This window comes from Glandiceps talaboti, chromosome 10 (genome assembly GCF_964340395.1).
Source record: "Glandiceps talaboti chromosome 10, keGlaTala1.1, whole genome shotgun sequence".
Taxonomy (NCBI): domain Eukaryota; kingdom Metazoa; phylum Hemichordata; class Enteropneusta; family Spengelidae; genus Glandiceps; species Glandiceps talaboti.
The window spans coordinates 12272055-12288551 of record NC_135558.1 but is presented as its reverse complement, the minus strand read 5'-3'; the positions used below and the strand labels follow the sequence as shown (position 1 = coordinate 12288551).

At 34.5% G+C, this 16497-nt stretch overlaps 2 protein-coding genes across 2 annotated transcripts in view; one reads left to right on the top strand and one right to left on the bottom strand.

Moving 5' to 3' along the window:
* LOC144441510 (A.superbus venom factor 1-like) overlaps positions 1-11063 on the top strand; it is a 43779-nt gene extending 32716 nt beyond the window's left edge. Inside the window, exons 32-38 of the mRNA XM_078131095.1 lie at positions 433-507; positions 1821-1926; positions 4404-4493; positions 5310-5396; positions 6269-6352; positions 8372-8513; positions 9593-11063. Of these exons, the coding sequence (XP_077987221.1) occupies positions 433-507; positions 1821-1926; positions 4404-4493; positions 5310-5396; positions 6269-6352; positions 8372-8513; positions 9593-9734 (726 nt within the window). The 3' untranslated portion in view covers positions 9735-11063. The remainder of the gene's footprint in view (positions 1-432; positions 508-1820; positions 1927-4403; positions 4494-5309; positions 5397-6268; positions 6353-8371; positions 8514-9592) is intronic.
* Positions 11064-13325: 2262 nt separating this feature from the next.
* The window catches only part of LOC144441168 (A.superbus venom factor 1-like), a 36829-nt gene continuing 33657 nt past the window's right edge, over positions 13326-16497 (bottom strand). The window contains exon 38 of the mRNA XM_078130709.1: positions 13326-15441. Coding sequence (XP_077986835.1) covers positions 15300-15441 — 142 coding nt within the window. The 3' untranslated portion in view covers positions 13326-15299. The remainder of the gene's footprint in view (positions 15442-16497) is intronic.

Below are 16497 nucleotides of genomic sequence, written 5' to 3'. Positions count from 1 at the left end.
TAATCTTCAATTGGCCACTATGAATTTATTTTGATTCCTGAAATGGGATCCTTTTACTATTACAAAGTGTATTTATATTAGTAAAAAAAACCAAATACGTTTCATTACAAGGGTAACATGAAGAGATTAATGCATCTCTGTGATTACTAGTAGTGTGTTTCACATAAAGAATTGGTATAATTAGGGATATAGATAAGGGCCAGTAGTCGGCTAAACCAACCGCCTACTCTACAATGTTTTGCCGGGTATTTGTTCAAAAATCTTCGTTTCAACCAGTATATTTCCATTGTTAGGTAGATTTATTGGTAGAAGTCAGCATAACAAGTTATGTATGGAGTTTTGCATCTTTCTCAATATATTTTACATTTACATTTGATCCTCTTAAAGTGGACCTTGTAACGATGCCTTATATATCGATCTTATTTTTTGCAGCTTCTAAACAATGTAGATTCTCCTGTTCAAAGATATGAAATAACTCATAGATCTGTAATCATCTATGTTGATATGGTGAGTTTAAACAAAATATATAGATTTGTTGAATATTTTACCACAAATTTTGCAGATTGTTGAATTACTGTTCAGTGGTTATCCCCACGCATGTCAGAATGAAGTGTTTTTTGTCTGTTTTGTTGGGACATGATATATCATATCATAATAATGTAAGCCCTTGCCAAGTTCTATGAATTTGGTTTATAGCATGATGCCAGACTTTGTTAGGGTGAAATGTCCATAGTATTAAAGTCATGTACATTTCTGTTCATAAACAAACTTTTGTTCGAGCGTCTATCCATAGCTATAGTGGTGCGGTTTTCGTAGCATGGAACCACGAATGAGGTGTGTGTGAATAGGAGGACTGCTGCTGTAAACTTATGAATCCAACTAGCACACTTTGATTCACGCACGGTTGGCGTTGTAGTGTTGAAATGTTCTACGATAGTAATAAATAGATTGAGAATACGCTAAACTGTCCTACAATACCCGTACAGGAATAGACTAGATTAGAATAGAATAAGTAATAACTATATTTACCACGCTATCCCTACTCTGCGGTGCGAGTGTAGTTGCTAGTGATGGGTTTGGCATGTTCTACTTGCTCGCACACGTAGATGCGAACAATGTGATTAAATGCTTAACTTCATATTCGCATGTCTAACCAAATTTCGAAAACGTTCATGCCTTCAATGATAGCAGGTTCTATATTTACTACTGAGATGTTGACAAGTTGCTTCTAATGCACACTACAATTTTCATTATGGTTTACATTATATATGAACGTGTTGATGTCGCACCTGTGTGAATGTTCTTGTAGGGGGAGGGGAGGGGGGTTTTGTCCAAAACGAACGAAGTTCATTTATGGAGCGTGTGCTATATTGTGCAATCGCCCCTAAATGTCTGTACAAAATGAATAAAAGTTGTTTATTATAGCTATTGCATTTTTGACGATTTCGCATTTTTGTTGATTTTGGTGACATCCTATTGTACAAGGCATACTTCTATTCCAGCCTTCATGAACATTACAAATGTAATGCGGAATCCATTGTGACGACATAAATTGCAAACACTGACCCACTGTCAAAGGAATGGCTCGGGCACATGGAGATCAATACATCAAAATTGAGATTCGCGTGCAGGTTATAAAAAATTTTTTTTATTCAAACGCCGTATTTGCCAATAAGTGCATCTCCTACGAAATGCGCATCGTGACAAAAGTGTCCCCGTTTATTATTAAAGACAGTCATGGGTATGATGATAATACTGTTATTGGATTGATAGCTATCATAATAATGTATATGTACTGTGTGGGTTATTATTTGTTGCAGATCCCAAGTGAGGGTCAAGTGTGTGTTGCATTCAGTGCCAATCAAGAATACAAAGTTGGTGAAGTTCAATCTGTAGCTGTCCATGTGTATGACTACTATTCACCAGGTTAGTGTGACAACTGGAACGCAGGTATGCATGGTATATTAAGACGTGTGTATACATAATTGCAGTCGGGGTAGGACGGTTATTGGTTGTTTCATAAATGTAGTATATAGAAGTCATGTAGTATATACATGTAGCCAACTTAATAACCAACACTTCCCCAACTTACATAATACATATTTGAGGATGTAATAGTATACATAATACACATTAACAAAATAACCTGGAAACTCCTATTGTGTCATCAACTGTGTGTCAGCATTTTATACACATCGTTATGCCAGAATATCTTAAGTGGTTTTTTTGTCACTATTGTCACCAAAGTATACGTAAGAGCTCTTAAATCTGTTTGACGTCTTACTTTAAGAATGCAAATTCAGAGTTGTTTGTGATATATTTATTGGACAGTGTATTATCTTCATGGTCACAAGTTTGTATGTTACAAAATGTATCACAATTTCGTAGGGAATTTGATATTTTCAATGACAAATCATAATTTTACAAAGCTGTTTAAGCCATTTTAAAGACCGTCATTATGCTTTTCCTTGTTTCAACTAGCTATAGTTTGCTTTACGACCTTGTTATACCCAACTGTACAAATAAATTAGGCAAGTATAAGTTGTGGTTGGGCATGTAATTTTCAAAGTTACATGACCAATGGACAGGTGGCCAAATTATCATTTAAGGTCATAAATATGTTGGACTGATATATTCATTTTCTTTAATGAATCTATTGGAATAAATCACTTCGCAACTGAACTTTTATGTTTAGTAGTGAAATAGGCATGGTAAAAGTGTCTGCTGCACTACCAGCATATATATATATATATATATATATATATATATATATATATATATATATATATATATATATATATATATATAGTTTTGTCTTTCGTGGCTGTTCCATTCTGGGTCTGGTAGCTGCCACTGCGGTATAGAGCACTGTCTTAGCACAAAACTATTACGCTCTGCCACTGCGGTATAGAGCACTGTCTTAGCACAAAACTATTACGCTCTACCACTGTGCTATAGAGCACTGTCTTAACAGATTGATACTCACCGAGTTATATATATATATATATATATATATATATATATATATATATATATATATATATATATATATATATATATATATATATATATATATATATATATATATATATATATATATATATATATATAACTCGGTGAGTATCAATCTGCTAAGACAGTGCTCTATACCGCAGTGGCAGAGCGCAATAGTTTTGGTAGTTCTGGAACTCTTTGTTGGTTGTAACTCGGTGTTGTATTGGTGGGTTGGTGCTGTGTGTGTGAAGGTGTTGGTTGTTATTGTGTGAGGTATTGGGTGCGGACAAGTAGGTATTAGCGGGTTGTTACATGTCGGGCTTTGATGTTCCGTTAGTTAACGGGTTTAGTTTAGGTGATAGATGCTCTATTGAAGTTGGACAAATAACACTTATTCTCGTGTTGGCATTTAGATATCAACTCAGTTCTTTTGTTTAGTGTTGAGTTTTTTGTCTGCTTTAATAATGGTTAGTTTTTCGGTTAAACACAGGTTGCATCGTTTTGTTTTATTGGTGTATGCTTGGGCTGTCTTGCTAATGGACCAGGATACGGAAAAAGGCTCGTTGTTTCTTTTCAGTTTCCAAATGTGTTTTGATAGTTCTGTGCTGTTTTCGTGTTTTTCATGTTTGAATGACTGTTTGTGGTTGGCGTATCTCTGTTTGAAGTTGTTCTCTGTTTAAGACCGATATATACTTTTTTTTTCCATGGACCGTCCAAGAAAGAGTTCCAGAACTACCAAAACTATATATATATATATATATATATATATATATATATATATATATATATATATATATATATATATATATATATATATATATATATATATATATATATATATATATAGGAAGTCAGTGGTAAGATTTGTCCGTAGTACAGTGCTCGATACGTCTGCACGCAGAGCGGAGTATATGTTGAGGGTAGAAGAAAATCAAGTCGGGTTTTTCGTCTCTACAAGCCTGTTTCGTGAGTAAATCACTCGTCAGGAGATGTTGATGTATATATGATGTACATCAACATCTCCTGACGAGTGATTTACTCACGAAACAGGCTTGTAGAGACGAAAAACCCGACTTGATTTTCTTCTACCCTCAACATATATATATATATATATATATATATATATAGTGTGTGTGTGTGTGTGTTGATTAACTTTAACCAAGAGTGATTAAACCAATTCATCATGCTCATTACATTACATTGACGTTCATGTCATTTTTGATATTTTGGAATGATATTATATTGTTCTATAATTCGATAAATCAAATGAATGAGCTTTGGTGTAACAATGTGAAAGTAGAAAATGGTAATTGTGGGCTGATGTCCACCGATAAATTGATTTACATGCTGTTTTGAATGTACCTGATGTGTAATAAAGGTGATATCATTCAATAATCTACTCTCCCCAGATAATGAATGCATGAAGTTCTACAGTCCAGTTGAAGGAAGTTATCTCCTTTCCACATTGTGTGTTGGAGAAAACTGTATCTGTGCTGAAGGTATATTTATATTGTGTTTATTCTGACTTCTTTCAAATAAATGATATGGTTGACGTTTTTTAAATAATCTCCCATATGAGATTGAAGTTGTTAATCTATCTTTACAAATAGCATGATTTAAATGATATAATTATCAAGATATCAGAAAGAAACCTCATTATGATTCATCATAATTCATTAAAAGGTGTAATTATAAGCTCACATACATGAAAAAACTCCTTTAAAATTGTAATTTAGAAGACACAAATTCCCCTATATATATTATACATATACTATTGTTGAATAAGATTACTCTGGCTAATCAGACAAGAGTGTACTTAAAGACTAATTTGCATATCATGAATAAATGCCAGGTGACTTTATGTGTACAAGTCTGAAGATTGCATCTCATCCAGAATTTATAGCACGGCTGGACCCCTTCACCGATACAAGTATATGCTTATGTGCGTTCATCCCACTGTTTCGCAAATTCACTTCCCGATTGAGGTCATTATTCACATAAAAGAACACACTTATGTTTAAAAATATTATTTTATTCATATAGAGAATGAAAAAAGCCGTACTCTTGAGAAAGTATGTACACATTCAGGACGAATGCACAGAAACCGTTGATGCAATTAGAGCAATCTGCAAATCACAGCACCTTGGCTTTGATAGCATTCAAGGGACATTAGTTAGTTTGACTCCTACACGTCGTATAATTTTCTTTCATCAATGTAATGTCTTTTCATCTGTTATTTCGTTTCATATCATCTAATAATTACAAATGAGTTTCTTTCAAAGTGCCTAAAATTTAAAATATGTTATCATTTTTAGGAAAGTGTGGTAATCGTGCTGATGATGACTATTTACCCAAAGATGAATTGCTAGAAAAAGCGTGTTTTGAACTGGACAGTGGTTATGGTAAGTTTACTAAACCCCAGTGTTAGAATCCCAGTCTAGAATCTACTATCCTACATATACCCATACTATTTCAGTACAATCTAAAGGGCGAAAGCTTAGTTGTGTCACGCTGTGTGGCATATCCTTAAACCTGGGTTGAGCTGCTTAGCTTAGGCTCTTGGGCCGGGCCATTTGGCTAGGCTGGGCACTTGTAAACAATGAAATAAATAGAATCAACAAAAGTATACTAGGATCCAAGGTTCGTTTCTGCTGTAAATGCTCTAAAACATTGATTCTTTAAACTGAGGTGACATTATTTGCGATTATACCATGCACGAGACAATTTGAACAAAAAATATGCAATATATACTCTGGTCGTTTTACGTCATGACAACAGGCGTCTTTATCACTGGTTCTGCTGTGTTCGAAATATGTGTCAAAACGTTAAAAATTGGCATTGCTTTCCCCGATTTTTCTTTGATAGAACTGGCGCTGGTATAATTATGTTATGCTCCAATGTATGTCACGACTCTTCATTCAGCTTAAAAATACTCGTTACCTAAGGGTTGTCGACGTCGCTACTCATCTAGCGACTCGTAGTGACAAAGTCCTGTTAGGTCACTCATATTTTGATTGGCTGAACGAAGAAAAATATCGGGGAATAACATCTAAGTGTCTACTCTTTATTTACAGCGGGACCTGAAGTATTCTCCTTTAGACCAAAGACAAGTAACACTTGTCTGTGTTCAATATACTGTTGTATTTTTCTGGTGACTAGTGCTTACTTACCAGTGGAAACGAGATGTTGTCGGAGAGTTCACAAGTACATTAGTAGCATAAGTACATTTACATTCAAACAATATAAATATATCAAAATGTGTTAATATTCACAGTGTTTGAAATTAGTGTTACTGCTAAAACCAATGAAGGTGGATTTGAGGTTATTACTGCTGAGATTGAACGTCCAGTTAAAGTTGGTGAGTATTTGCATACTCTGGCAATTGTTTATAGGATATTTGCCTCCTCCATGCAAGTTATAGTAGTCATTATAGTAGTTATAAAATAGTTTATCACATACCTATGCCCAGATCAACCATTCTTGATGTTTAATGCGAAATGTCACTGAGCTGACATGTCATGTAAAACGTCATGATATTCATGTTAAACGTCATCAGAAAATGGCTTGTTGTTGACATGGCGATTCTGAACATAAACAATCACAAACAAACAAAAATGGCAGTCAATCTTCAACGTTGAAGTTAGCACATATGGCCACGAACCTGAGACATCTTTCAAAACAGGGAAAATTGACAAAAATATCCATACCCAAATGATACTATTTGCAATTATACATTTAATTACAAACTCATAACAACATTGTACAGGTACATGAATTTCGCTACGGCCGGGTATCATCAGCGTGACTGTAGTATAGCCCACCCACTGTGTATATGGCATACGTATTATAGTAGTTATGGTCGCGGTCGACCATAAAGTTGTATTAAAAATATTAAAGCATTTTCTGGAACTTTTAGAGAACCTACACTAATATCATAAATAGGCAAAGCCCATAAGCTCGCGCAGGGAAGATTCATTTGTGACCGGCTGCCTGGGCCAGGGTTCGTACACTTGATTTGGGTCATTTTCCAGGGGTGTTGACCATCAAAATTTATTTTATTGAATGACATCTAATTCTCTGGCATGGGCGTGAAGTAAAGAAAGTCAACACTCTATGCAGTTGTTGGTTTCAAAAAATATCATAGCCATTAGACTAATATTGTTCATATTCAATCAGCCAACTTATCATAGACCCTCCCCTGACGTTGGTCTTTGGACAAATGTTTTGTTGACATGTTGCCGAACATCGCGATTTCTCAATTCAACCCGATGATTTAGGAATGTTACTGTACGAACAAACATAAGAAACTAGTTAATCTTTTTAGAACATGTAAAAAATATTATCGACAATATAAATGTCAAAACTACACTTCCACAACCCGGAAAGTCAACTGCGCTATGTCATCAGTGGTCCGTATCGCGTACCATGCGTCAAACTTCCAAATAGTGTAACAATTTCTTCTAGGGGTACATTGATGCCTAGATACCCATTACTATTTTACGATAATCGTGCCCACAGGCCTACTGTTACAATATTGCAATGCATGGCGATGTTATGTCGCCTATATGACGATACGGTAGCGCGTGGAGAATGCACCAAGTAATATGGAAGGCGCATGCATAGTCACTGCGCGCCGCAATGCATCCCTGGGAGGACCACCAATTTTTTTCGCATAGTATATACGACGCGCATGCGTACTAGTCATTGAGTCGCTACGCGGCAGCTTCGCTGCCGCTGCGCGAGCTACTACCAAAACTTGTATTTCGAAGTAATTCCTGGCCATAGGCATATCATAAATTGGTTATTACCTGATATCACGTCTTCATTTGTCATCATACCGTTCGTGCCATTTCTGCAACATGAGACTGGTCTTATGACTCGTGCCACTATGTGGAAATGGCACTCATGGCGATACGATGGATGAAGAGATGATATCAGGTAATAACCTCATAATACTACATTTCAATATACACCTGGTACACCGAACCCTGCTGCTGCTGTTTGCTTCTGAATGGCTAAAGTCCTTGGGCAAGATTTGAACCACGATTGTGCCTTAGTCAGCCAGCTGTGTATAATTGGAGGACCTGGTAGGATAGAGGTTGCAATGTGAATGCTTTAATCATATGTGCTTATAAAGGCTGAAATGGATTGTATACTCCCCAGGGAGATGATGAAGTATAAAAAGCCTGTAGTGCTGCTATTGATGCATGCCAGGAGTAATAACTGTAAAGCACTTTGAGCACAGAGTGGGAAATTATTAAAACTAACATTTTATTATTATAAGCCAGGTTGTAAATGTTTAAAATGGAAAGTATGTGATTTACTTCTTGATTGTCACATGTCATGATGCATTAACTGGATAGTTTGTGCAAAACAGGTTCGGATCAGCTGGTTGGTGGGGAACATAGGACATTCTGGAAGAGCGCTTCATGTCAATACCCATCCTTTGAAATTGGTGAGCGTTATCTTGTCCTAGGACCAGATGGCCTGGCATATGTTGATAAGGAAGGGGGCGAAAGGTGAGATATTTTATCAGATACTGCACACTGGATGTCATTGATACAAAGACAGACTTCTTCAGAAAGAATTGACAAGATTATAAGAAGTATATTAACTTAATTGTCAACTTATTTCCAATCGAAAAAGACCTCACCTACACAGTTAATGACTTCGGCACCTATTTGGAAAATAAGATTTGGATAATTTGTGATATAGGTTATTTGCTGTAGGAAACAATTGCAAAGTTACAACAATTAAGAGTCTTAGTCTTTTCTTGTTTCATAGGTTGATAAACCATAGTTTCTTCTCAATCTGGCATAAGTGTGTAATTGATATTAAATTGTTAAACACAGAACTGCTCTATATAAAGAGGATTATAGCTAATCTATGCAAATGCAGGAAATTCAAACTGCTGTAAAGAGCACTAGTTTCTGCAGGGTCTTGTTTTCAGTATTTTGTTCTGTACTCTGAGAAACACACAGGTCATGAATCATGTACAGATTGTTTGTGAATGTTGTAGGATGGTAACTTGATACAAAGTAGTTGAAAATCAATCTGTTTGTTTCATAGAACGTAAAAACCTTTCAAAATGAGACAAGGGCTCCTGCAAACAGCTGTTTAGATTGTGTGTCACTTAGGATTATTAAAATGTGCGACATTTGCATGTGTGAACAATCCAGCTAGGGAATGTTTATATTTTGATGATTACTTCCCAGTGAGTCACCACAAGTTCTCCACCCCCAAAACATAGTCAGTCATATGCAAAATAGGGTGCCTGGGGCACAGGCAGTCATGCCTTTAAGAACACATCCTTAAGTGTGGACATGTGTCCTCATGAAATAGATAGTCATATTTCTAAAAAGGGTATTTCACCTACACCAATTGTTTAAATGTAAAATCATATAATTGGGTGATGTACGTCATCATACAATTACCAGAGCCAAAATACAAATATAGCACCCTAACAAATCTTGATTGTGCACTTTGAATCAATTAGTATCTGAACCCACGAGCATTGCAAAGAGATTAGAATACCATATTACTAGATTTTACCATTTTGATTAATTACACAATTTATGGTCTTGTTCTACTCTTGCAGCTACAAGTATGTCATAGATGATCAATCACATGTAGAATGGTTCCCTTCAGGTCGAAATGTAAGAAGACGCAAATGGAGGAAAAGACTTGAGAAAATGGAGGATTTTGCCGACACTCTGAGTGCACAGGGTTGCATTGGTTAATTGAATGATGAACTTCATAAAATGCTGTAGTCATATACAATGTATGTACATGCACAAATGTTTTCATTGAGGAAATAAGACCTGCTGTCATACTTATTGTACATTATATGCAAATTAATGTGTTCACTGACCATGTCATTATGAACTCGCATGATACAAAACATGCACACAGTAACATCAGCCTAACTACTAATATACATAAATATAAGTTTTCATGAAATAGATCGAGGAATTCTTCAGAGAACAATGCTTTTTAAAGCGTTTATTTCTGTGTGCATTGTCCACTAAATTCAAGTGCATCCGACAAAAGTTAAATTTTCAGTAGTCTGGAATACTTTATGTGCAAGGGATCAAGTTAATTTTCGATGAAAAGGAGAGCTGTTTTGCCATGTCCAAATTTGCACCACTTTAGAAAAAAGTGTGTGTGGAACAATATTACTAATTTCACTTGAAATGAGTGGGGAAACTTTAGCAAAATAAGTGAACACGAATTCAGGGTGAAATTTTGTATTTCACAGATAACTAACTTCTCTTCTTCAATGATTTTTATGGATAACTATTATATTAGTGATATACCATTTCAACAGGTCTTCATTTGAACACATAATTCCAACACTGATGAGCTGTTACACTACACTGAAGTCCTACAATTTTTGCTGGCTTGGTCATAACATTATACATAGCAACATATTTCATTTAAAAAAATGATGTGAATTAACCCAAATACATTACAAAAGAAAATATACACTCACTATACATATAGTCCAAGATGTGGATATAAGGGCCCAGTTGACAAGGTCAGTCTCTCTGCAGGTTCAGATGACAAGGTCAGACTGACTAGACAACTTTTCTCTGACAGTATGCATTTATATGTAATACGGTTGTTTATATGCATTTAAAGGATGTAGCTGCAAAGTGACCTTCAATCTAAACAATAAAGAGTAACATTAGGAGTTTTCCAGCACCTTTTAATTATCCGTTATTGATAAAATTATACACTAAATTTCATTTCTGTACCAGACAACAACGAAATTATTTGTGTGTCATGACAAAATTTGACAAACACATGTATGATTTATTTTTTTGTGACTGCATTATTTCCTAAAGCATGCAAATGAATATAGGGATTAGATCTTCTCAGAATGCTGAGTTGTGTAAATTTGCATTATTCATACATATAAAGTGACTGATTCCTGATATAATAGAAACACACATGCTTCGAATTCATTTTCCCAAGATGACTAATCTATAAACCATTGGCGGTTTTGTTTGAGATATATATGGACTGCATGCTTTGTTACATTCAATAAAATTCTCTCAGATATTGAATTATTGTAGTGTTGTGTGATGTGTAGTGGTTATATGTTCTAGCTCGATCATCATCATTTTCTCTCTACACTTAAAACATTCATCTTTTTTATCATTCCCATGCATTTTTTTCCCTCCCAACCAAAATGAAACATGGATAGTCAAACCACAACGTTACTACTGTTTTGTAACACAACATTTTGGAGTGATTGTTACCATGACAAATATTTTATTTTCTAGAATATTAAAGTGATGAGAAAGACAATTTACTCTAGTTGCAGACCCCTGTACAGATCAGGACCTCACACTAAGCTGTATCTGACTAGTTTTGGCTATATGATAAACAGATGTGCCATAGCTTTTTAGCCCAAGTGAAGTATAAGGTCTGGTATTGCTATAGTTGTGGTAATGTATGTATGTATGTATGTATGTATGTATGTATGTAAGGATGTAAGGATGGATGGATGGATGGATGTACTAGTATGTATGTATGTATGTATGTATGTAGTATGGATGGATGGCTTTTCATTAGCATATGACCATAAGTTGACAACTTGCAAATTTGAATCTAAATGCACACTGTATGTTTCGAACAATACATAAAAAGAAAAAAATTACCTTGAACATTTAGTCAAAACATGATTTGCAGGGTTACACGCCATAGAAACCTCCATGTAATCATGGATGATAGAGTCTCGGCTCAAACATTTATTATTCAAAGCATCTACTAAGTTAAGGGTTTGTCTATTGTTGTATAGAATTTTTGTAGCATTTTTGGTCTTAAAAACATTTTATAACAACTTGAATAGATATAAGTATATATCCTGATTGCATCAGAGTAGCTTTACATTTTTTATCAAATAGACCTATAGCTATATGTAATTCTCTCTTTATTGACTAAATAAAGAAATCTTATCATTACCAAAACATCGGTTACTGGAACAATTTGCTTGTGTGATTATCACACCATGCAAACACGCAGCCATGCACAAACTAGTATAGAAGAGAGTGCTGGTATACTGGTCGTGTGATAATCTCCAAGAAGATGAGAGATAAAGCAAATTGTGTGTGTGTGTGTGTCTGTCTGTCTGTCTGTCTGTCTGTCTGTCTGTCTGTTTGTCTGTGTGTCTGTCTGTCTGTCCGTCCGTCTGTCTGTGCCATCATTTTCTCAAAAATGGCTGGCTCAATTAAAACGAAATTTAGAGCACTTGTTCTCTTACTTGTCTGTGCTAGAACTGATTAGGTTTTGGTAAACACAATATGAATATTACTGAGCTATTTACATAAGTAATGGTTTTCAGATATCTGAAGAATGCACACTTTAATCAATATAATTTGGTACATACACTGATGATAAAGTGCATGTGGCATATACATTTGATAATATAGCATATAGTTTAATGACTCATTTGCATAATGAATTATATCTTAATGCATGCTTATAATTTGGTACACACTTCAAACAACTAATCACACGTTTTGAAAAGTTTGTTGATGTAGTTTGTAGTTTTAATGACTCATTTGCATAATTAATGATTTTTCAGTAATTCGGCTATATCTTAAAAATGCACTCTTCAAATTCAATCAAAATTTGGTACCTGTTTCATGTAACTAATTGCATATGTTCTGATGTGTTAATATTCCAACACATTGTGTTTAGGAATGAAAAATCTAAGGACTTTGCCCTTAGGGAACTGAGGTATTCAGTTTAAATCTGGTTGGATATTTATGCACTTGCCTATCCAATTCCCTGCTGTTACTTTTGCAATATGCACCACACTTTGGCTGTTGCTATTGGCATGGTGTTGTTGCTAAGCATATTGTATATGTAAAATTTGTCTTGAAAAATACCTTACTACAGTCTGAAAGCAAAATAATCTTCCAAGTGGAAAATTCTGACATCAAGTGTTACCAAAAATCACACTTTCTGACACACCTTTAGTGCAATCATTTTCATTTGAACAATTTCCCATCCATACACCCCCAGTAATGTCCCCACCAAATACCAAAGCAATAGCGATCAGTCTAGCAGTTTTTGACTTTGGAAGTATAATGCACATGCACACACATACATATCCATCTTATTTGATATTTTGGGCACGTTTTTCAGAGCCTATACACGTTTCAATTTTTTTTTATCTTTCACATATATTTGGATTGGAGTGAAGAACAGCAACAACAGTGATGACAATGATGAAGTTCAGTCTAGAGATAAATTAGCACATTATGACCATTCACTGCATACTACACATCACACTAAGGACATACACAGCATAATGTTACAATAGCTGAGATAATTTTATTGAATGTTCCACAATAAAATCAATGTAACAAAACATGCAGTCCATTTAATATATAAAATAGAGTCTGGTATATAAAAATTATTCATTGTGGTAAAATATACTCTATCTCATACTTTGATGTCAAGACATGAATCCTGTAGTCATTTGTATATAAGAATTGCAAATAACATTAACTTCTCCAACATTCTCAGAAATTAGAATTTTACTCTGGTAATCCAGCCTTTGGTTTACTAAAGAAGGTGCAAACTAAATCTATGGTTCTTCAATGTGGTAGATTACACAGGTGGATGATCGCGGTTCCTCTGTTGTATGATTCTAATCACCCTGTGATCAACATAGTGTTAAAATTGGAAGTCCCAAAACAGTACACTGCAAATTGATGGAACTCTGCCAATAAAACCAACGTCCATTCAATAGCTTATCACTGTTGTATCAACATGTTGCAATTATAGTTAGAGTCTGCTGTAGTCCAATGAAGGCTCAATTACCAGAGTAATACATAGTAAAACATGCATTCACTGCAAAAAATTAATGATCCCACAATAAATCATCCATATATTTGCACAATTTTGTCAACACACACGGTTCATTTCAATACATAATTCTGGTATGGAAATAAAAGTGATACATGTGGCAGTCTATATGATTTGACTAGCATGTGTTTGACTTTAATAGTTCATTAGAATGAACTTTAACTCAATCATTGTTAGAACCAACTTTATCAAAGAAAAACCTTGTAAAATGAATAAGATTCCAAAAATTTAATAGTCAAGAGAGATGATCCCCAAGCTTAGAAGGATCTGTATGACTGTAGTTGTTCATGACTTTTGGTTATGATCATCAATATACTTGTGGCTGGTGTAAGATGTACAAAAAAATTATGACTAACTTTTTGTTTTCATTAAAATTTACATTGATAAATTCTTTAAAAAACACTATTTCACTGACTGAAGTACTGCAAATGTTCACACTCACTAAAATCCTGACGTAAATGTCTTTTTAAGACCACTTATACTGAACTTTACATAGCAGTATCAGAAGTGTATGTTTGGTAATAAAAACCATATAGTCTGAGTTACGGACATATAAATTTTGTAAGAGGAATAAAATTCTTTAAAAATGCATTTCGTTGAATTTAAATGGGCATACACATTTCTTAAGAGGAACATTTTCTTTAAAAAAAGGCACACTTGAAATTACATGTATTTAAGAAGTGTTACACATATGATCAGTGACTTGACACTTCTGCGTTGCATAATCTATCATTTGCCTCACTTATTGCATTCTTGATGGTGCCATTTACATGTTCTGAATATATATATACCAAAAGTTTAGACTCAAGCTGAAAACATCTTTGATAGACTGTAGATTTAAAAGTACAAAGTACAAGCAGATGATGATAAGTAAATGATCTATATAGCATTTATCCATTTATTAAACGTATGAACACTAACTATAAATCATTTGAATTCTGATTGTTAAGTTGAAGCATGGACAATCGATCCTTTCATATGAGCACTGTGAGCATAGCATTTCCATTAGATTATGGGAATTAGCTTTTGTAGCTTTAAAACCACCTATTCCAATTTTCATTTGATTTAGTTTTTTTTAAGAAGTTTGTAAAGGTGGCATTCTATGTGGTGCAATACAATTATTGAAATTTACATATCACGTTTTGTAGTTTTGAATACATTTAGCAATGAGCAAGAAGAGAAATTGAATGTAAATTACAAAATTTCCCATTTTGAATTTACAAGTATATTCAATATTTTGCTTGTGTTTGTCCACTCTTTCCACTCACATTAAAAATACTTTTAACTTGAAGTTATTGCACCATTCATACTTTCCAAAAATTGGTGAAAATTTGGTATTGGCAAAACAGCTAAGTTGTCACTTTCTGTGAAAATGAATCACTTCCTTGAAAATATAGTATTAAAGGAAGTTGGTTATTCACTTAGTGAATACATCCTTGAGCACTTAGTCTGTCAGTAAAGGTTCCAATATTCTGCAGTATTCTCCTCCACTTGCGTCGTCTCAGTTTGTCACCTGAAGGGAACCATTCCACAAGTGACTGTGAACCAATAACGTACTTGTAGCTGCAAGATGACCACAAATTGGAATAATTAACTACAGCATTCAGTAGGTCTATATTTATGTATCTCACTCTCTTGGCAATCATTATGGGAGCACAAATAGTTGGATTCAAAATTAAAGTAATGATTTTCAGGCAGGGGGTTTCAAGCAAAAGTCAAGTCAGACTTTTTGCTGCCTTTAGTACACTTCGTCGCGTCAGTGCAGAAAGGTTGTATCTGCCTATACCATTGCATAGCAGATACGACCTTACTGCACTGACGTGACGACTTGTATTAATTACTGCTATCAACTTAAAGGAAAAGTCCAGTCAGACGTGTTTCTATACCTTTAGTACACTTGTATTGATTACTGCTATCAACTTAAAGGAAAAGTCCAGTCACAATTTTTGCTGCCGACCCAAAACTTATTTTACATATTCGAGAAAAAAAATCATGAAAATTGTGAAGTCTCGCCAGAAATAGTAGATGTGGAAACTGACATCAACTTAAAAAGACAATAAAAAACTGTGTGTTCTTCCAATCAGTAATGGCTGTTCCTCTGATAGGAAGAAACCAATAACACAGAGACCATTTGGAAAACAACAGAAACCATAACTATACCTGAACTAGACACTCACAAATTAAAAAAATACAATAAAATGAAATAAAAATCTACCTACCCCACCTATTCTAAAATTGAGCATAATCAGAACCACATAATTGTTTTCATTAGACCCAATCAAAATCATATGTAGGTTGATAGCAGTAATCCATACATGTTTACTATATGCAAAAACGAATCGGCTGGACATTTCCTTATGTGATTTGAGGTGACATCACCCATAACATTATAGTTATCTCTAATTTGTAATTTTAAAAATCATTCTTAGCAACTGAAGGTAATAAACATGGATATATTAAAGCCACTTGAATGAAAACGCAAGAAAGGAATATTGTTTATCAATTTAATATTCATTCAACTCCAGACAAAACAAACCAAAATTTGCTACTCATCCTCTGTAACTTGCATTAATACCCATGACGGTTTTCCCCATTAGCCGTTCAAGTGCTACAAACCTG